This window comes from Xenopus laevis, chromosome 7L, assembly GCF_017654675.1.
Source record: "Xenopus laevis strain J_2021 chromosome 7L, Xenopus_laevis_v10.1, whole genome shotgun sequence".
Classification (NCBI taxonomy): Eukaryota; Metazoa; Chordata; class Amphibia; order Anura; family Pipidae; genus Xenopus; species Xenopus laevis.
The window spans coordinates 97,125,345-97,147,434 of NC_054383.1; the positions used below are offsets into that span (position 1 = coordinate 97,125,345).

The 22,090-nt window shown below is 37.0% G+C and overlaps 1 protein-coding gene across 3 annotated transcripts in view; it reads left to right on the forward strand.

Moving 5' to 3' along the window:
• The window catches only part of LOC108696566 (amiloride-sensitive sodium channel subunit alpha-like), a 28,450-nt gene that overhangs the window by 465 nt on the left and 5,895 nt on the right, over positions 1-22,090 (forward strand). For 2 of the 3 annotated variants that reach the window (XM_018226047.2, XM_041569365.1), the window contains exons 1-10: positions 3-2,797; positions 4,820-5,072; positions 6,582-6,772; positions 8,546-8,649; positions 12,554-12,717; positions 12,912-13,010; positions 13,289-13,406; positions 15,532-15,610; positions 16,814-16,871; positions 18,882-18,937. In XM_018226047.2, the coding sequence (XP_018081536.2) occupies positions 2,490-2,797; positions 4,820-5,072; positions 6,582-6,772; positions 8,546-8,649; positions 12,554-12,717; positions 12,912-13,010; positions 13,289-13,406; positions 15,532-15,610; positions 16,814-16,871; positions 18,882-18,937 (1,430 nt within the window). In that variant the 5' untranslated portion in view covers positions 3-2,489. Of the gene's footprint in view, positions 1-2; positions 2,798-4,819; positions 5,073-6,581; positions 6,773-8,545; positions 8,650-12,553; positions 12,718-12,911; positions 13,011-13,288; positions 13,407-15,531; positions 15,611-16,813; positions 16,872-18,881; positions 18,938-22,090 lie in introns of those variants that run through there. The other variant, XM_041569366.1, reaches the window with a different exon arrangement.

The following is a 22,090-nucleotide window of genomic DNA, read 5'->3' on the forward strand; positions in this document are numbered from 1 at the left end:
AGCCTTTGCATGTAACAAAATAACTGGGTGCGTTTTGGATATCACAAATAAACAGAATTTGATAATATTGCTGCACACTCCATGATGACTCTAACTTTTCTTTAAGAATTCCCATGTATTTTACAGGGAACCATTACTGGGACCAGAAACTCCAGGTAATAAGTTAAAAAGAAAATGGGGCAGAATTACTATTTATTCATGGACTATTTACTATATTTATTTACACATACATTATTAAGTACTTGGAAGATCCACCCACTTGGTGTACTGTTTTTAAAAAGTCCATTTAAAGAATATTTTTGGGCAAACAGCCTACAGGAGATTAGAGAGAGCATTGGTCACTGACATGAAACAAATGGGCTCTTTGACAGTCACATGTAAGTAAATGAACATTTGAGCCCAGAACATATTGAGCCTGAATTAGCCAAGATCTAGCGAACCAGGTGCTATGCAGTTACAGAAAATTTACTATTACAGGGATGCTTTACTTTCAGACCAGTACAACAGCCCAGTGATTAGGTACAGTGGGAGTCTTGATTAGGCTTTGCTTGCACCTTTATAAAATGTAAGCAGAACTAAGGATCAAAGAGGGGAACTCTTCTATTGGAATTAAAGGCAAATTATTCTGAATATATAGGGGCAGGGGGTTACCTTCTCTACTTGATGTTTTGGGCTGACACACTGAGTAAAACATTTACATTATGTATTATATTTTTATAAAACAGTTGGTTAAAATGTCCTGTCCTGTTTTGTAGCATTTGCCCCCTATGCAACACTAAGTAAGAATATTTTCAACCCCATGCCCTTCGAATATAGAATTACAATAATGCCTAAGCTCAGTAAGACATATTATGCTCTTGGGATGTTGCTCAGATATTTCAAATAACTGTTGTACTCACCAGGAAGTTCTGAAACCTGTTTGTTGTGATCTTGTACCAAAATAACGTTTTTATACAGTAACAATTGAGAACTGGTTGAGACAACTACTCATTGAATGAACATGCAAAGGACGGAGAGTAATGACTTCATGTTAATGGAAATGTTATCAAGTATAATGTTGATCCAGGGAGTGGCCCCATTTACTGCTGATCCAGGTAACAGTTCAATTGTCATTTCTGGAGTCAGGAAAAAGACAGGAGGACACTGCCTTGCAAGTTCTGTAATTAGAGAGCTGAATATGCCTACTTTTGTTGGAAAACGATGTAGTGTAATAATACCCTTGGGCCAATGGAACAATGAACGTATCACCATCAGTGTATAAAGCAGAATTAATACTACACATATTTTCTGTTAATACTGTATTCTAGATCTGACCTAGCATATATGTGTTTAGGAGATATGACAGCAATACAATTACTCAGCAAGCCTATAAATTCAGCTATAATTCTAATGAAGAAAGGAGGTAAAATATCAATTTTGACAAATTCTCCTGTAGGAATATCCTATAATTGAATTCTAATACTTGCCTTTTAAGGCATGTTAAGTCCTAAATAAATGGGAATAAAACCTAAATAAATATGGTTTATGTTTAATAACCTTATGTCATAGAACTTCGTTTGACTTCACATTAGGCATCAGCTCTAAGCCAAAACAGATTCTTCTGTGTGACAATAGCCCTTGTGTACTGGCAATTATAGTCAAATATACTGCATCTGACATCACTAAGATAAAGAATTGTAATATATTATTTATTAATTCAACTTTATTCATATTTGCTGTTCTGTTGAGAGAAGGTGTAAATATACTTAGAAGGTGCGGCACCCTTGTCCCTGTAACAGGATTGATTGGACAAATCAAAAGGGAATAAATATTATCCTGGAACTTGTAACAGCTGATTTGCTTGCCAGTTATTTGCCAGACCTCATGATAAAGCAGGAGCTAAAGTAAGAAGGAGCACAAATGTTATACAGTAGAACCCCCATTTTACGTTTTTCAGGAGACCTGAAAAAAAATGGTTTAAAATCCAGGATAATGTAAAATCAGGAAAGTGTATTATACATAATATATAAGTGGGGCCACAAAACTACAATGTAAAATGAAACCTTAAAATCAGGGGATGTAAAATTGAGGTTTCACTGTATTCCCAATATGTGTCTTATACTAGGTAAACTGGTGTCCCACCCACTGAGCACTGATGACCCATTACAGACACTACTTATTAAAGTTTACACTGCTAGTTACTCATTCTACCAATTATGCTTATGTGGCATCTCATTAGGATCTATCTTTCTCTCTGATCAACTTCTCACTCTCTAGGACTTTCCTGAGCTTAGGCTTCACTGAGGCCCATGCCTTAAGATCCCTGCTGTCACCCTAAGCTTTCCTCGTTGACCTTTTGTGAGGGAAATACTATTTTTTTGGTAAAATGATCCATATTTTGCATCTCACCAATGAAGTGACTTTGCTCAGAATACTGTTACAGAGGTGACAATGGATTGTTCTACAGCAGAGTGAATAATCATTTTGTTTTGTATGGTCAGATCCTGGTTATGGAGTCTGCAGATAAAGTAAAAACAGAACGGTGGATTGTATACTATGACTCCTTTGAAGAAATGTTTCAGTACTTCTGTGACAACACCACAATCCATGGTACCATCCGGCTCAACTGCTCCAAAAGGAACAAAATGAAGACCACTTTCTGGCTTGTGATATTCTTACTTTCAATCGCTATTATGTACTGGCAATTTGGAATTATGATCAACCACTATTGGGCCTACCCCATCAGCACAGCTATAAGCTTGCAGTCAAAGGGCAACACGTTTCCAGCTGTGACCATCTGCAATCTGAACCCATACAGGTGAATATTTCATATCCATAGAGACACTCATAGAACCATGTTGTCAGATAAAATATACCATTTACAGTCTGGTCTAAATTCTAAAGATGAATAAGATTCAGAAATGAATCTCTTCTGTCAGGAAAACACAAAAGGGGCATTTAAAAAATGTTCTAGTGACCTTGTAATGCTGAGTGAAAGCTTTCTGCATATCCACAAATGAGATTAAGTATTATGGATTATGTAAATCATAATAAATAATTTATTGCTTAATACAAAGCCACACATTTATGAAGATTCTTGTAGATGAAATGTTCTAATAATTCTTGTAATTGCATTGGGAATATCTTCTTTTGTTTCCTTCCTCTCTCTTAAAAATATTAAGTCCTCTCATGCTAAGAGACTTTACAGAATATACTGTCACAGTGGAGATCCTTGGGCTCATTTACTAAGGGGGGGAGTTGTTGTTCTAGAATGCTGAGGGCCCATATATCAACATACATTAAGAGCTTGGGTATACCATTGACTGCACAGAAAATCTGGTACAAGGAACACAGCATAATACTTAGTAATGAAGAGAGTCCTGTAATTGAATAGGCAGTGACTATTGGGTAAATTACAGGTATGGAAGGGGCGTGCAAAGGGATGCCCACTTCCTGCACACGTGGTGCCTGCAACTAGCACCTGTCAATTTAGCATTCACAGACAATTTTTTTTTTTTTTGCTCCATAGTGGAAGCACCAAGAGAGAGCATTGTAGGCAAAAAACACTGATCAGCATTGATCAGTTTCTTCCACGTTGCACCTTTGCTACCCCTTGAGAAATGGTTATAAATAAGTACTCTGATCTGAAACGCATTGCACAATTTACAGTCTCGGTAGGCATAGAAACCCAGAACACTGCCCAACACTAAGAGAGTTATTTACTAAAATCTGAATTTATCTCATGTTTAAAATAAAAGCTTGACCAAACCCCCATGCCCAATTTTGACTTATTTATTAATAATATAACTCAAATAATTTGGATCGGGAAAACAAACGGATAAACGTGAGCGAAAACCAAATCATATTCATTTTTCTGCCTTTTTTTTCCGATTCTCTTGAATTTTTCCATTTTTTCCCAAAAACCCAGAAGATACTGATAACTTCAAGGTGCCCCTTATACAGGACATATACAGGACCTCGACAGGTCTAAGATGGGGGATTTTTGGAATCAGGCTTTTTGCAGCATCGGGGTATAATAAATTTAGAAAAATTCAAGTTTTTTTTCTCTTGAAAAATTCGAGTTTTGTCCCAAAAAGCCCAACCAGAAAAATATGAGGATTAATAAATAACCCCCTAATTCTTTTTTGTTCTTTTTGCCCAGCACTAATTCTACATGAGTGGAAAAATGATGGGACCATCTTTTAGATATGATCTAGATAGCACATAGCCTGGAAAAGTTCCATGGATTCATTTACACAAAGCTGGGCGCAAAAAATGGGTCTGAAAAGGCATGGCAGATTCGGGTGGGTAGCAAAAAATAGACATTTGCACAGATACTTTGCACCCACTTTGTCAGTGATCTCCCACATATAGGAAGAAGGGTACTGGAAACTAACAGAAGCAGATTAAGGACAAAAAAACAATGCATAGATCAGTGAATGAGATTGGGCCAAGGAAACTAAAAATAAAACAAAGAAATTAGAAATTGATTGTGTCACAAGAGCAAAATGATTGATTCACAAGGAAGGGGTTTTGAGTAAAGCAACCCTGCCTTAACTGATGGAATAAAACAATTGTTGATAAATGTGAATTAGGGTTAAAATAATCTTTAGATGATTAGGGAGTATGAGTGTAGGTGCATAAAGCTATGCTAGAGGATATTGGGTGGCAATAGAATACTTACTGAATATAAATCAACTGCTATTATGTAATTGTGTAAAATAATATTATAAATTGTGTGTTTGTTTCCAGACCATTCAATGTAATTGATTAGTACAGACACAACAGTGCAAATCCCTAATCAAATGTATCTAACTCACAGATTATTTTGTTCCCCTAGATTTGATGAAGTGAATACATATGTTAATCAGCTGGACAAGATGGCACAGGAAACACTTTATTCTGTGTATAAATATGATGGCCCCAAAGCAAGAAATCAAGTTATTCATCTACAGGATTTCCTGCCCAATGTGACACACCAGTTCAATGGAAGTTTTCAGTTAGACCAAAGTATTGTGTTGCTAAAGTTACAAGAGAATGGCTCGGGCCCAGCTTTACCAGGAGTCAAGAAATTTCAATTGGGATTTAAGATGGTAAATGTTTGCAATTTTACAGTCTGGGATATCTTTAATTTTTTTCATTTTATAGAAGCTTCCATTCAATCCTTTCAGCAACAAAGCCTACAGTAGATTGTAATTTTATTTGCTAATATGCACGTGTAGTGACCAGTTATGGAGAAAATGTAAAATTATCTTTATGGGACTTCTGTTCAGCAATACATTTCCTCCACATACTTCCATCAAGGGCTCAGTTGAGATAAAGAGTCATAATGTAGCAATGCTATGGTCAGAAGTTAAATCAGTTTCCTACTCTTTTCTGTAAGGTTACATTTTCCTATTGGAAATTGCATATTGGTAGTAATGGGAAAAATGATTAGTGCACTCACTACCTGCCAACCACCATCCCCACGCACTTAAGTTACCTTTTCCTTCCCCTTCATGGTTGCAATCAGGGGTTGATGTGGAGAGCTCGCAGTTCCTAGGGGGGAGCAAGTCTGGGTCTGCTGATGGTTGAGGTTCACTGGGTGTTTGTTCCAGTTGTCCCGCTGGCCCAGTCTATCCCTGGTTAACTTTGCCACTGCTGAGAAAGTCCCTGGTCAGCAACTTATACCCAGTGCACATTGACCATAAAGTTATTTACTATTTTCTGTTCCTTAGTGTATTAAAAAAGGAGGAAATACTGTATGTGCCTACTCTCTTTCTAGACTTCACCATAGAATAGAGGAGTTAGTAAGAGAATAGAGGAGTTAGAATAGAGGAGTTTGTTAGAGAACAGAGGAGGTAGAATAGAGTGGTGTGTTAGAGAATAGAGGCGTTAGAATAAAGGAGTTAGAGAATAGAGGAGTTAGTTAGAGAATAGAGGAGTTAGAATAGAGGTGTTAGTTAGAGACTAGAGGAGGTAGAATAAAGGAGTTAGAGAATAGAGGAGCTAGTTAGAGAATAGAGGAGTTACAATAGACGAGTTAGAATAGAGGCGTTCAATAGAGAATAGAGGAGCTAGAATAAAGGAGTTAGTTAGAGAATAGAGGAGTTAGAATACGGGAGTTAGTTAGAAAATAGAGGAGTTAGAATAGAGGAGTTAGAATAGAGGCGTTAGTTAGAGAATAGAGGAGTTAGAATAGAGGCGTTAGAGAATAGAGGAGTTAGTAGCACCTGTATTGGGGGTAGATTTATCAAAGAGTGAAGTTAGAGATCTCTACAGTCTGCAGAGTGAAATACCGCCTCTCTCCATTAATTTCTATGGAATTTTTAAAGGATTATTTATCAAAAGGTAAACTTTCACTTTCACCTGTAGTAGGGTGAGCCCATTAGTAAATCGCCGCAAGTCCCTGAAAGCGTTGTTGCCAGCATTAGTCACTTCGCCCTTTAGTAAATCTGCCCCCGTGTATTTATCATACATGCATGAATTAGTCACTTCGCCCTTTAGTAAATCTGCCCCCGTGTATTTATCATTCATGCATGTCAGTTGTAATGCTTACAACTGACAGCAGAAATGCAGTAAAACTATTTCTAAACTGTAGTTATCTATTTATTGTTTTCCAGTGTAATTCTTCTGGAGGAGATTGCTACTATAAATCATATTGGTCTGGCGTGGATGCCCTGCATGAATGGTACAAATACCACTACATAAACATAATGTCTAAAATCCCCCCTGTGCTGAACACAGCAGGAGAAGAGTTAGCCAAGAATTTCATCTTCACCTGCGATTTCATTGACAAACCTTGTATAGAACGGTATGGACATGATTCCGTAGATTAAATTTTGCTGTTTGCAGAAAGAGAAAAGTGAGCAAAGTCTAAAATGACTCATGAATGACATGGATTGCAAGGATGCTCTTGTTTTCACATATATTCACATATATTCTTATTTTCACATATATTCTTAACCACATGTTCAAGCTGGGGGAAAGACAAAAATGTAACTTATCTGAAGTGTAATATGTACAGTCCATGAGCAGCAGTGCAATCATCTCTCTTTATTCTATAAACTTTGTATCAAAGACTTCATATAGTTTGTTTGCAATGTATAGTATCCAATGACAGCATTAGAGGAGCAATGTTTCCAATATCATAGACCATGGTAGGTAAGCATGCCATAAACTAATTGTACTGGAGTGCCAACGCATACTGGAAAGAACAACATACTGTACATATAAAACATGATACAAATACAATTTATAATTACAGATATCTGCATGTATTAAATACTTCTTCTAGAATACATTTCCGAGGTATTTAACCGGCAATGGGTTGGGTGGAAGGCTAGGGAACAACGGGGATGACAGTTCTAAGTTGGTGGATGGGGGAATTGAAGTGCAATTGCCTCGCCCAATTTCAAGGGGGTTATTTATTAAAGTTGAGTTGTGTTTTCCAAGAAAATTCTAGTTTTCAAGTTGTTTTTGGTCAAAACTCACATTTTCAGGTTAAAAAAAAAAATTAAAATTTTTGGGTTTTTTGAAAAAATATATAGAAGTTTTGAGATTTATTTTACTCGAGCCTGGATATAGCTCAAATCCAAAAATACACCATCTAAAACATGTCAAGGTCATGTAGGAGTCAATGGCAGAGGTCCCTTGAACCATCTGAAGATGTTAACAGCCTGGATGATGGTCAAGTTTTTTTTGAGGGTTTTGCCCGAAAATTCAAATGATTCGAGCGATTCGAGTTTTTTGGTCTACCCCCCTCCCACAAAGTGTAGTTCTATTTGATTTAATTAACCATTGGTAAATTATTACCTTATTGCATAAAAAATATCAAACAAAAGTAAGATTTTATTAACTTGTCAAAGGGTCCCATGGGCCAACATTTCTATTCTAGAATCACAATACTTAAAAGCACTTCTGATGCTAACAATTGCTCATGGATTTTCAAATCGGCTCATGGCTATTAACATTTATGTATGGACAGAAAAAAAGACCTCAGACCTTTTCTTTAGAATGTTCTGGCTGTGCGGGGGGTAAAATACATGAAGACTGGGGTCACTACAGTCTGTAACTAAATCCAAGAACCTGTAATTAAGGGGCAGATTTATTAATGGTCGAATAGTTAGTAATTAGGATTAGAATTTTGAATTTGAATCCCCTAATTCGAATGTAACAATTGGAGACAGTTCTAATTTGAATAATCGCCACCTAAAACCTCATAAATTAGTTTACAAGTCAATGGCAGAGGTCCATTGAACCATTTGAATATGTTAATTGCCTTCCTGATATTCAAGGGTTTTTTTCGGAAAAAAATGAGTTTGATTTGAATTCTCGGGGTGGGACTTTTCGATCGAATATTAGACATTCAGATTTTTTCTTAAATAACGTCCCATTCGAGATGTGAGTATATTCTGATTTATTACAGTTAAAAAAAAATTCACATGAATTGGAAATTCGACCTTTGATAAATCTGAGTCTCATGTGAAATGATAGTGTGCATGCTAGTTGCTGACTTGCCATTATCAGGTAGTACATGTGAAGTATGTATCCATTGGATGCTAATGAAGAAATGTATTTCTTGCAGAGAATATGATTATTTCCATCACCCAATTTATGGAAGTTGCTTCACAGTTAATCCCCAAAGGAAGGAAAATGTTCTATATTCTCCCAGGCCTGGCAAGAAGTATGGTAAATCTTTTCTCTAATCAAAAAGACAATGTGAGAAGCAAATAGACACAGTCTCAACAGTCTGATTTTGTGGTTTTATCTTTTAGTCTATTTTTGCGGTGTTTTTTTGATACTACGACTAAACTCACAAACTCTAAGGAGCAGATTGAGTTGTGTATTCCCAAAAAAAATGAGTTTTTCTAGGTTATTTTTCAGTTAAAAACTCAAATTTTCAGGTTGAAAAAAAAAATCTAAATTTTCAGGGTTAAAAAAAAATTAAAAATTGGGGTTTTTATAAAAAAAAAAAATCTCTAGATTTATAATACCCCGAAGCTGGAAATAGCTCAAATCAGAAAATAGTAAAATACTAAAAACCTGCTGAGATCATGTATAAGTCAATGTCAGAGGTCCCTTGAACCATTTGAAGATGTTAAAGGAATTGTTTAGGGTAAAAATAAAAACTGGGTAAATAGATTGTATGTGCAAAATAAAAAATGTTTCTAATATAGTTAGTTAGCCAAAAACGTAATGTATAAAGGCTGGAGTGACTGGATGACTAACATAATACTCAGAAAACTACTTCCTGCTTTTCAGCTCTCTTGGTTTTCACTGATTGGTTACTAGGAAGATTTGAGGGAGGGCCACATGGGTCATAACTGTTGTTTTTGAATCTGAGCTGAATGCTGAGGATCAATTGCAAACTCACTGAACCGTTATGTCCCATGTGCCCCTCCTTCAAGTCACTGACTAACTCAGAGTTAGAGAGCTGAAAAGCAGGAAGTAGTGTTCTGTTATGTTAGACATCCAGTCACTCCAGCCTTTATACATTACATTTTTCCCAAACTAACTATATATTAGAAACATTTTTTATTTTGCACGGCCTGTCTATTTACCCAGTTTTTATTTGTACAGGTATAGGATCCCTTATCCGGAAAGCCGATATCCAGAAAGCTCCGAATTACGGAATGGCTGTCTCCCATAGACTCCATTTTATCCAAATAATACAAATTTAAAAATGATTTCCTTTTTCTCTGTAATAATAAAATAGTAGCTTGTACTTGATCCCAAATAAGATATAAATAATCCTTATTGGAGGCAAAACCAGCCTATTGGATTTATTTAATGTTTACATGAATTTCTAGTAGACTTAAGGCATGAAGACCCTAATTACGGAAAGATTCGTTATCCGGAAAACCCCAGGTCCCAAGCATTCTGGATAACAGGTCCCATACCTGTACACTGAACTGTTCTTTAATAGCCTTCAGGATGTTTGGGTTTTTTCAGTGGGTTTCGCTAGGAAACACAATTAATTCAAGTAATTCAAGTTTTTTTCCCTCTGAAAACTTGATCAATTCGAGTTTTCAGGTTGTTCTCCCCCAATTCACCGATTTGAGTTTTTTTCCATTCGAGTTTTTTCTTAAATCAGAAAACATACGAGTTGTAAATTCATTCCCCAAACCCTACAAACTTCTAAAACTTGACCTTTGATAAATAACCCCCCTAAAACTACGAATGTCAGGATATTTATTTAAAATCCTAATAAAAAAAAGTATAAACAGAAAATTATGCTGAATGATGCACTAAAATATATGAATACCCTGAAAACCTCTAAAAATGTGAGTTTTTCAGACGATTACAGCTCGTATTGACTTCTGTAGCAGCAAAGTTTTTTTATTAGAGGTTTTACTAATTTTTTTTTTTAATTCTTTATTTGTGGTTTTTTTTTACAAAAGAAATAAAAGAGGAACAGTAGGGGTACAGAAAAGAAAAAAAGGGGGGGGGGGGTAATTCTCAGGCAAAACAATAAACAGCTTTTATATAACTTAAAAAATCATATAATAAATATGAGTATGCAAATTAGACCCTTCTATGAATCGGCTTACACTGTTGTTTCGAGTAACTAAGGGAGGAGAGATAGAAGATGAGATATAAGATATTCCTTCAATAAAAAACAGGGGCTTACTTATTACCCATGGCTTTGATAAAATGTATCCATGGGGCCCAAATTTTCTTTTCTTCTTTATTACACCTCCAGCATAAATTAGAGCAGAGTAGTTGGAGTACATTTTTCTCAGTTTTGAAGGATTATAATACCACCTAGTGGTGAGTTTATATAGTGCTTCAGTTGCCTGAGGTTTTACTATTTTTTACATTTAATAAATCTCAAATTTTTTGAGCTTTTTTAAAAAGAAATAGGAAAACCACACATTTTTTAAAATATGTGAAAAAAATAAAAAATAAATCAACCCCTAAGTTTTATATACTGTTTTATATTGAATATAAGTTTTATACTGAATAAGATATGTTTGCCAACTGGATTTTTTGAGATGGCTTCAAAAAGGTAACATTTTCACTCTGTTGTGTATTGTGTGTGTATTCTGGCAACAATCACATGAAAATCTCCAGTGCTCTTAAAGGAGAACTAAACCCTAAAAATTTATAAGGGGAAAAATGCCATATTTCATATAATGACCTTATCGCACCAGCCTAAAGTTTCAGCTTGTCAATAGCAGCAATGACCCAGGACTTCAAACTTGTCACAGGGGGTCACCATCTTGGAAAGTGTCTGTGACACTCACATGATTCACAATGATCCTCTTTCCCCACCTCTCTCGAAGTAAAAGCCCGGTGCTGGTTAGAGAGGTCGGCGCCTCTCCTACTTGAAGATCAGTAAGGGATACCAGACACTCGATGGCTAGTGAAGCGGGGGTGACCCCTGCGTGTTTATTGCGTCAAATGTAACGTTTCGGGGGCGAAGGGGCACGCCCCCGAAACGTTACATTTGACGCAATAAACACGCAGGGGTCACCCCCGCTTCACTAGCCATCGAGTGTCTGGTATCCCTTACTGTGACACTCACATGCTCAGTGGGCTCTGAGCAGCTGTTGAGAAGCTAATCTTAGGGGTTGTCGTAAATTAACAAACAGAAAATGAAATTGTTCTGTAATATAAGCTGATGCTACATGGCTGATTATTAAATTCTCATGTTAGCTGCACTGGTTTCTGTGCTGCCATGTAGTAATTATCTGTATTAATTACTAATCAGCCTTATATTGTGACATTCTATTCGATGTGTACTGTATATTGTGAGTGGGTCTCTAAGCTCCGTAAGTGACATCAGCACAGAGCATGTGCAGTGAATCAGCAGAAAAAAAGATGGGCAGCTACTGGGGCATCTTTGGAGACATAGATCTTTACTGCTAAAGGGCTGTTTGGGCTATAACTTAAAAAATCAAAACATAATGCAATACATTTTTAGCTTCTTCTTTAGTTAAGCTTTAGTTCTCCTTTAAATCATTGCCATTTAGGACAATGGGAAGCAGCAGGGTAATTTCAGCTTTTTTGATGATGCCATTTTTCCCAAAAACTACAGTGGGCAAAACATTCAGTGTCTACTACATAGACCTTATGGTGACCGGTCTTTTCAGAGAAGGCACTTTTAATATCCGAATTATGATCAGATTTTATTTTGGTATTTGTACAAATCTTTTGTGGATGGTTCCGTATTTCACAGAAGAAGATTATAAATGAAGTGCTGCTAATAAGGAATGATCTAGATTAGTGGGGTCCAGCATTTCCCTGTGTTTTGGGTTGTTAGACTGATTTGCCACATGTTGATTGTTAGAGTATATTAATATAATGATACATGTCTGTTGCCTCCAAGTGAAAGATCCATTGGACTCCGGTTGAACAGCACTGATCAGGTTCCAGTTGTACATAAGAACATTAGCCTTCTTTTCTAGTCAATAACCATATCACGATAACTTCTGCACCACCAGAATGTACTTTTTTGTGACAAGACATTGTGGGAATTTGAGCATTTGCTAGAAATAAGCTGATTCTGTTAATTTGTTTCTGTAATCATTCAAGCTGTGATGGTAATGACAAAGGACAGACAAACTGCTTTCAACCATTTTCCATTCAGGGCTGTCTCTGAAGGTGAAGGTGGATCAGAACGACAACATGCCTCTCCTGTCATCAGCCGCCGGAGCAAGAATAATGATCCACAACCCCAACCAGCCACCTCTAGTGGAACACGACGGTTTTGATATAAGGCCAGGAACTGAGACTTCAATAGGCATAAAACAGGTTAGAGGAAACATTTACCTCACTTCTCTGGTTCTGGTTAATGAGCAGGTTGGAATGGGATAACAAGTCTTACCCTTATCATTCTGTGTTTTCAGTTTTGTATTTGCAGCATGTAGTGAGCGTACACTATGTCCTTTCCTGACTCAAATCAGAGATGTGTTTTCTCTGCTAATTATGAAACGGTTTTGTTTCAGGATGAGGTAAAACATCTAGGTGGAAAATATGGTCAATGCGCTTCTGATGGAAATGATTTGGGATTCAAACTGTTGTACAGCACATCATATACACTCCAGGTGAGTTTTCTATCAGTAGAAGAAAAGTGCCCTCTCAGCAGTGACCATTGGAGGATAGTGAGTTTCTGTCCCTTATATTGTTAATGATTTTTAACACATTTGCTGACTTTCGGCCTTCCTCAGTTGTTGTTCCTCACTTTCGACATCAGTCTGACTCCTATATTAATAAGTGCTGCCTGCCTTGACATTTTGGCCTGTTGTAATCTACCTGTTGCTGTGTTAGGTTTGGACATTCAGTGGCCATGCCTGGGCTCTTATCACCCATTTTTCTTTTCCAGGCATGCCTGAATTCCTGCTTTCAGTACAAGATGATTGAAATGTGTGGATGTGGATATTATTTTTATCCACTGCCTCCAGACACAGAATACTGCAACTATAACAAGTATCCTGGTTGGGGTAAGCAAAAGCTATCTTAAAGGAAAACTATACCCCCAAAATGAATACTTAAGCAACAGATAGTTTATATCAAATTGAATGACATACTAAAGAATCTTACCAAACTGGAATATATATTTACATAAATATTGCCCTTTTACATCTCTTGCCTTGAACCTCCATTTCGTGACTCTATCTGTGCTGCCTCAGAGATCACCTGACCAGAAATACTACAACTCTAACTGTAACAGGAAGAAGTGAGGAAGCAAAAGGCAGAACTCTGTCTGTTAATTGGCTCATGTGACCTTACATGTGGTTTGTATGTATGCACAGTGAATCTTACGATCTCAGGGGGCGGCCCTTATTTTTTAAAATGGCAATTTTCTATTTATGATTACCCAATGGCAGATACTACTAAAAAAGTATATTATTATGATAATGGTTCATTTACATGAAGCAGGGTTTTACACATGAGCTGTTTTACTCAGTATCTTTTAATAGAGACCTACATTGTTTGAGGGGTATAGTTTTCCTTTAATGCAGTTTAATGTCCACACACGGTCTGAAAATCATACGAAACAAAGATTTGTACGATCATATCTGCACGTCTATGGCCAGCTTTAAAACTTCATGTAGTAAGCTCTTCAGCCTGACCCTTTTGGTGCTGCCTCTACATTCTTTAGCTCAGGCATGTCCAAAGTCCGGTCCGCAGGCCAATTGTGGCCCATTTTCAAATTTACACCGGCCCGCAGCCTCCGTTATGAAATAAATAATAATGTGGCTGCCAGCACAGTGCGATCAGGAATCGCGTCTATTCTGCTGCCTGTGTGCTGAAGGTGTTAGCAATAGACACATACTGGAACGTAGTGACGCACCGCTCTCGCATACTTCTTTAGGGCTGAAGGTGTCAATAGATGTACTGACGTGCCAGTACAATAAACGAAAGAAGTATGCGAGAGCGGCGCGTCACTACGTTCCAGTACGTGTCTATTACTAACACCTTCAGCACACAGGCAGCAGTATAGACCAAGTGGCAGATCATTTCACTAATGTGCCCAAATATTACTGCTACGATTACTCGATTCCTGTAATTTAATGTAAATGGTTCAAAGAATGTCAGGCTGAATGGTCGGCCCCCACACATTTTCACCTCACCAAATCTGGCCCTCGTTGCAAAAAGTTTGGACACCCCTGCTTTAGCTGTTTAAAAATTCAGAGCAGGACACAGAAAACTGTGTCCCCTCCAGACGGTGCTTCTGTTATGTTTGAGAGGACACTCATGTGCCACTCCCCACCCAGCCCTTTTTTATGAAGTGTAAATTATTGGTGTAAATATTCTTTGCATAAAATTCCATTGTAAAAAAGCAGCATCTTAAAAATGCACTTACATTTTTTCCATTGGCTTCAATGGGTTACACCATAAATATAACAGCTTCACGTAATATACACAGCTTTATAAATTATCCATATATTTTACACCACTTATTACCAGGGGAGTATTTACCATGTAGGAACTCGAGAGCCTGTGCCTAGGGCGGCAGCTTTAAAGGGGCGGCCCTCAGATGCCTATATGGTAAATAAAATTAACATCTGTTACCAGATATTTTCCCTTGAAATCCAGTGACAGAGGTAGGCGGGTAGCCGGCACCAAGGGTGTGTCATGATGTCATGGTGTGTCATGATGTCATATCAGCTGATGTCACAGCAAATGCGCTGACGGGCCCGAAGAGCACAAAATACAAAGCTGCTAATTACACGGAAAGGCCTCAGGGAGGACCAGAACATCAGGCTAGATACTGTATGATGTAAAAAATACTAGAGACTGCATGATGTAAAAAAATGTGTATTTATACACGTATTATACAAAATAATATGCACAGCTTTATAAACTTGCCATTTATTTTACATTACATTTTAAAGAGTCTCAAGGGGGACTGAAACATCAGACTAGATACTGTATGATGTATTGATACACACACACACACAGTGTACATATGATTTCTTACAAATGACCCACCATATGCACAGGTACTATCTTTCCCATTTAACACACACATCACATAACCTACAGTTTGGCTAATATGCTCCATTTACTGTACACAGATATCTGCTTGAGATAAAGCCAACCAAACTGTCTTTGTTTCAGGGCATTGTTTCTACCGCTTGCATGAAAAGATGCTAGATCACAGGCACCACTGCTTTACCCAATGCCCAATGCAATGCACGTAAGTATTTTACTGTGTCTAAATGCTGTTCCGCTATGTATCTCCATTATGTAATATTCTTAACAAACACAGTGATAAATAACCAGGTTCTAAACCAAGTGAGTACTGTTCCTAGAAATACATATTCGTTTCTGTATCTCACTGGATACAAAATGTTATTCTTAAGTATGTGGCTAAAAATATGCCAAAGGGCTTACATGATCATATGTGCACAGTAAACCATAGAATAAACATGAGCCAATGACTACCACTTCTAGCTTTGAACTTAGATTCAGAATTTAACATAAATGTATAATTCTTATAAAATCTTCATAATAAGATACCATAGGCCAAGTACTTTGATACAGATCACTCCAAGGTGGCTTTTTATAGCTTGTTATAATACACAAAAGCCATGAATATCTTGTAAATTATATTCTTATAAACGGTGACTAGTGATGTCATCAGTTATAAACGGTGAGTAGTGATGTCATTTTTGTCACATAACTCACTGAAACATGTGTATTATAATAAATAAAGTACCCATTGTTGTAAAAAAATGAGGATATTAGAAGTATCCTCAGAGTTCCATGAGCTGTAAAAAAGCACTCAGCTTTCGGCTTCATGCTTGTATATGGTCATGGAACTCCTTGGTGACTTATAATATCCTTATATTTTACAATAGGGGGTACTTTATTCACTATTTACTGTTAATTTGAATATAATTTTGGCAACACATATGCCATTGCTAAGCACTGATTATAACCAATAATATTGCTAAGCACTGTTTATATGGAGATGTTGAGTAACAGGTATGGGACCTGTTATCTAGAATTCTTGGGACCTGAGGTTTTCTGGATTATGGATCTTTCCATAATTTGGATCAACATACCTTAAGTCTACTAAAATAATATTTAAATATGAATAAAACCCAGTAGGATTGTTTTGCCTTCAATAAGAATTAATTATATCTTTGTTTGGCTGAAGTACAATGCATTATTTTATAATTACAGAGAAAAGGGAAATTAGAATTATTTGGATAAAATTGAGTCAATGGGAGACAGCCTTTTGGTAATTTGGAACTTTCCGGATAACGAGTTTCCTGATAACGGATCCCGTTCCTGTATTATGTTCTAATGTAATAATGTGTCAATGATTACATTACATTAGATGCAACAGGCTGTATACAGTAGAATAATACATGTGCAATCTATGTCCCATCAGAGAGACAAGGTATCAGCTTTCTGCAGGGACAGCCCAATGGCCATCACCCACATCAAAGGTATGTGCAGTTGTTGTCATGTTATAAATAGACTTATGACATGTTATTAACTTGGCAGTACAGGTAAAATTAAAATAAAAACATAAATATAATCTGCCTTTCACTTAAAGTGATACTGTTGCTTTTCACAATTTAAAAGTTTCAGTATATTCCATAGCATAGGTGATCTTTCTTTAATGTTAAAGAAATTACGATATAGGGTTTTATCTACAGGATTCTTTCATGTAATGTTTGATAGTGGCCATGCGACTACCAGAGGAATGGCTTAAAGGGGACCCATCACCCCAAAATTATTATTCCAAATCCTATTTTGCCATGTTAGACAAGCGAAATTAACTTTAATTACACTGTAAAAATTATTTGAATCTCATTTCCTTCCATCTGGGAATTCATAATCATAGCAAGCAGGCAGAAGCCATTTTGTAGACACTTTTCTTAAGACAAGCCTTGCATCATCTCAAAATCTTGTTTGTGTACCCAAATGGGGGACCTGATGTCCATCCCCATGCATTGGTTACACAATTAACTGGTTAAGAGAATGGGGGGAATGTGGGGAGAGCAGCAACATGTAGGAAGTGCTGAATGGAAAGTGAAAGTAATATATGCAATATATGATTGACAGCTGAGACTTTTAAACAAGTTTAGAACAGGTAGGGATGTTTTACTAAAAAAAAGAATTTGGATTTCATGTTTAATGGACTTTTATTAAACAGCTTTTTATGCCTGGGTGACAGGTCCACTTTAATTGGTTCATTAAGGGGCACATTTACTAAGCTCGAGTGAAGGATTCGAAGTAAAAAAACTTCAAATTTCGAGGTTTTTTTTGGCTACTTCGACCATCGAATTGGCTACGTCCACCTTCGACTACGACTTTGAATCGAACGATTCGAACTAAACATCATTTGACTATTCGACCATTCGATAGTCGAAGTACTGTCTCTTTAAAAAAAACTTTGACTACCAACTTCACCACTTTAAACCTACCGAGCACCAATGTTAGCCTATGGAGACCTTCCCCATAAGCTTTCTAAGCTTTTTTTGATAGAAGGAAAATCCTTCGATCGATGGATTCAAATCCTTCGAATCATTCGATTCGAAGGATTTAATCGTTCGATCGAATGATCTTTCCTTCGATCGTTCAATCAAAGTATTTGCGGTAAATCCTTCGACTTCGATATTCGAAGTCAAAGGATTTTACTTCGATGGTCGAATAACGAGGGTTATTTGACCCTCAATATTGGACCCTTAGTAAATGTGCCCATAAAAGTTATATAATTTGGTTCATTACTGATTTAGAGACCAATGTTCCCTGGCAGTCAGGGTATTGTTTTCACTTTCTGCAGGGTGTTTAAGTGAAATCCTTTTTTCCTCAGAATATTATCTGTAAATCTAAAGTAGTTGGCTTAGCTCTGCCTTAACTAATCATTCTCATCTAACTAGGATAGGAATGTCACCCACTCTGCTTATGATGATGCCACACAGAACCTGACAGTGGCAAAACTGGCATTTTTCAGACTGAATATTCTCAAGGGTGTCCTGGGCTGTCAGGAGTTTCCTATTCAAGTAAATGAGAGGAGGCGGGGTGGTGTCTTGTGCTTTTCTGCACAAAATAAACTAAAATATACCTTATGCCTTCATGTTTGGAATGGTCTGGGCCACCTCTGTAATTTCATCAGTTTCATCCCCCAGGTCTTAGCACAATTAACAATACTGTAAAAAGAGAATTTTCATTTAGCTTTCATGGTCCCTGTTTGAAGAGGAATTCCCTTTGGAAATTCACCTTAATTTTATAGAAATACAGAAAGATTATTAGACCATGAAAAACACTGCTGTAGCATTCAAGGAACAACACAAGATTCATTATAGATAGTGATTGTATATGCTTTATTGTGCTACTTAAGCTGCATTTAATAACCACCTCTTTCCATGGACTATACTATTATTACTCTGGCATATACTTGTATGCAATATAAAAAAGACATGAGATTAGATTCATTCTCTTTTTTGCAGACATGGGTCATCCCAGTCTTAAACTGGCACAAAGGATACAACACAACAAGTAAAAGGTGAAATATTTATATAAAGAAACAATATATATTTATATAAAGAAACAACTTTGCTGCTGACCGCTATTTATGTACTTAAAGGAGAGCTATTGTGAACATTTAAATGTAATATACTCTTCAACTCATGGAGATATTAAACTTTCTAAATATAATAAAATAAAAAATATTTGAAATACCGGTAATTAAGTTACTGTTCACTATCTCCCTCTCAGCATCTTTCAAAGTCCAAAGTCTTTTCTCTTCAGGCAGGAATCAGAGTCAGATTTTGATTGACAGTAAGATCTACTTTTCAATAAATTTTTATTCTTTTAAACCACATTTATATACAGAATGCTTTTTACACAGAATCATTTATATTTCCCATATCCATCATACATAATAAACATAAAAACAAATCCATAAGAAAATTCTAACCTGGTGACCTGAGGCGTGGAGGGAAACCCCAACAGCACGGGACAAAAATTTGGGTTCCATATCTCACCCCCCCCTAAAAAAAAAAAAAAAAAAAAAAAAAAGGATCACAATTTATTAAGAAGATATTGGCACTTACTTCATGGAACTATATTAGGGGTTTTGGGTATGTGTGGTGGTTTGACAGTAAGATCTAATACATCTTTTAGGGGAGCTCCCTTGCCTTGAAAATGTATTAGAGCTCACTCAAATGACTCCAGCACAAACAAAAACTAACAACTGACTTCAGCACAAACCCTGCATGTGGAGAGACATGATTTTTGTCAGTCGTTTATTTTGAAAGAGTTAACCCTAATACGGGGTTTTAGATCTAACTGTCAAACAAAATCTGACCCTGACCCCTGCATGAAGAGAGACAGATGTTGAGGGAGATAGTGAAGATAAACTTGATTATTTCAGAAATAGTACAGAATTTTTAATTGGCTGAGTAGGGCTGTGATTAAGTGCCCCTAGGTGGCCTCCAGGCCCGGACTGGCAAATCTGTGGGTTCTGGCAAATGCCAGAGGAGCTGCTATAAGATGCCATAGAAAGTCAGTATTTAGTGGGCTGGTGGGGGCTGTTTGGGCCTCTATGTGGACTGATTGGGCCTCTGAGTACCTGAAATGCCTATTTCAATTCTCAGTCCAGACCTGGTGGCCTCAAACATATAAGGCTGCTTTATGATTGTATTATAGATGCAAAATAAACTTGATTTATATTAAAACAATGAAGCTGCTTCTGGTTTCAACTTGGTGGACCAGATAAGTGCCAGCCTGTCAGCTATTTGAAAATGTTAAAACAGTTAGTTTGTCTGCAGGGAACAGTTCTTCAATAATTGCTTTCTGTGTAATCAAATAGTTTGGACTGGAGGTTCACTGGAGTGTAGTGATGGGCTAATGTATCCGCCAGGCCCGAATTTGCGCGAAACGGCCGCGAAAATTCACCGGCGTCAAAAAAAAACGGACGCCGGCATCAAAAATGGATGCAGGCGTCAACAAATGAGACACCTGCGCCGATTCGCAAATTTTTTGCCGTTTTGCAAAACGGCGCAAATTCGCCCATCACTACTGGAGCGTTATTATCTGGACGTACATTGCATAAATATGTACCCAATACAACCAATTACGCTAGCAACCATGCTCTGATCTGAATAAGAGACTGGAATATGAATAGGAGAGGGGTTGAATAGAAAAATGAGTAAAAGGTAGCAATAACAATAAGGGGGTTATTTATCAAAGTTCGAATTTATGTGAATTTTTTTTACTCTAATAAATTTGAATGCACTCACAACTTACAGTATTTATGAAAAAAATCGAATGCCTAATATTCAATCGAATAGTCCCGACCCAAATTCAAATCGAGTTTTTCCTCTGAAAAAAACCCCTCAATCAGGAACGCAATTAACATATTAAAATGGAACCTCTGCCATTGACTTGTATATTAACTTGGCACGGTTTAGGTGGCGAATATTCAAAGTAGAACTGTTTCCATGGTCGAGGTGAGATAAATCTCACATTCAAATTTTCTTTCAAGCTTTTAAATTGAAATGACAGAATTTTTTTTTCAAAAAATCTAATTTACCATTCGGACCTTAATAAATCTGGCCCCCTAAATGTGTAGCTTTACAGAGCATTTGTTTTGTAGATGGGGTCAGTGACACCCGTTTGAAAGCTGGAAAGAGTCAGAAAAAAAAAAGCCAAATAATTCAAAAACTATAAAAAAAAAGAAAGATATGAATGCCAGTTGACAAGTTGCTTAGAATTGGCCATTCTATAACACACTGAGGGGCATATTTATTATGCTGTGTAAAATAAAATAGGGTGTAAAATAAATGGTGAATTTATTAAGGTGTGTGTAATTTTACACCATGCGAACGCTAGATTTGCAGTTGTTATTTTTCATTGCTTCACTCTAAGGGGGAAATTTACTAAAGGGCGAAGTGGCTAACGCTGGCGTAATTTCGCTGGTGTAATTTCGCCAAGGAAATAGACTCTGGCGCAACTTTGCACTCTTACGCCAGGGGAATTTTCAGTCTGGCGAAAGAGAGTTACTACGCAAATTGACTACGTTTTTGATTTTACTGACCATTACCTCTATCGCCAGACTTGCCTTCGCCACCTCAGATCATGCGAAGTGCAATAGAGTAGATAGGAGTTCCTCAAGAAAAACGCTGGCGTTTTTTCCTATTTTAAGGGTGATAGACTGAAAAAGATCGTAAATTTTTCCTTCCCCCCTTCATTTGCTAACATATGGCACCTAAACTATCCTGTGGGCTCATGTGTAGGGCATTATAACAACTTTATATAATTTTATTAAGGTTCCCTGGCCTTGTGTAGTGTAATGTATTTGCTGCAGCATATACGGCCATTGGACTTTAACTGCACGCCGTATGCAAATTAGCCAACGCTAGCGTAACTTCGAACTGCTGAGCGTAATTTCGCCAGCATTGCGCAACTTTGGATCTTCGTGAATTAGTGTTGTCCAGACGAATTTTTGCCTGGCAAAGTGTTGCGATGTGCACAAAACCAGCGCTGGCGAATTTTCTCCGGTTAGTGAATTTGTCCCTAAGGGTAAAAATTTTAAAATTTATGCTGTTTTATCATCCGTTTTACACAACATAATAAATATGCCTCTAAAAGTTATCTTAAAGAACCACCCCTTTATAACCAATACTGCTCAGTCAGTGAATTATGCAGTGTAGAA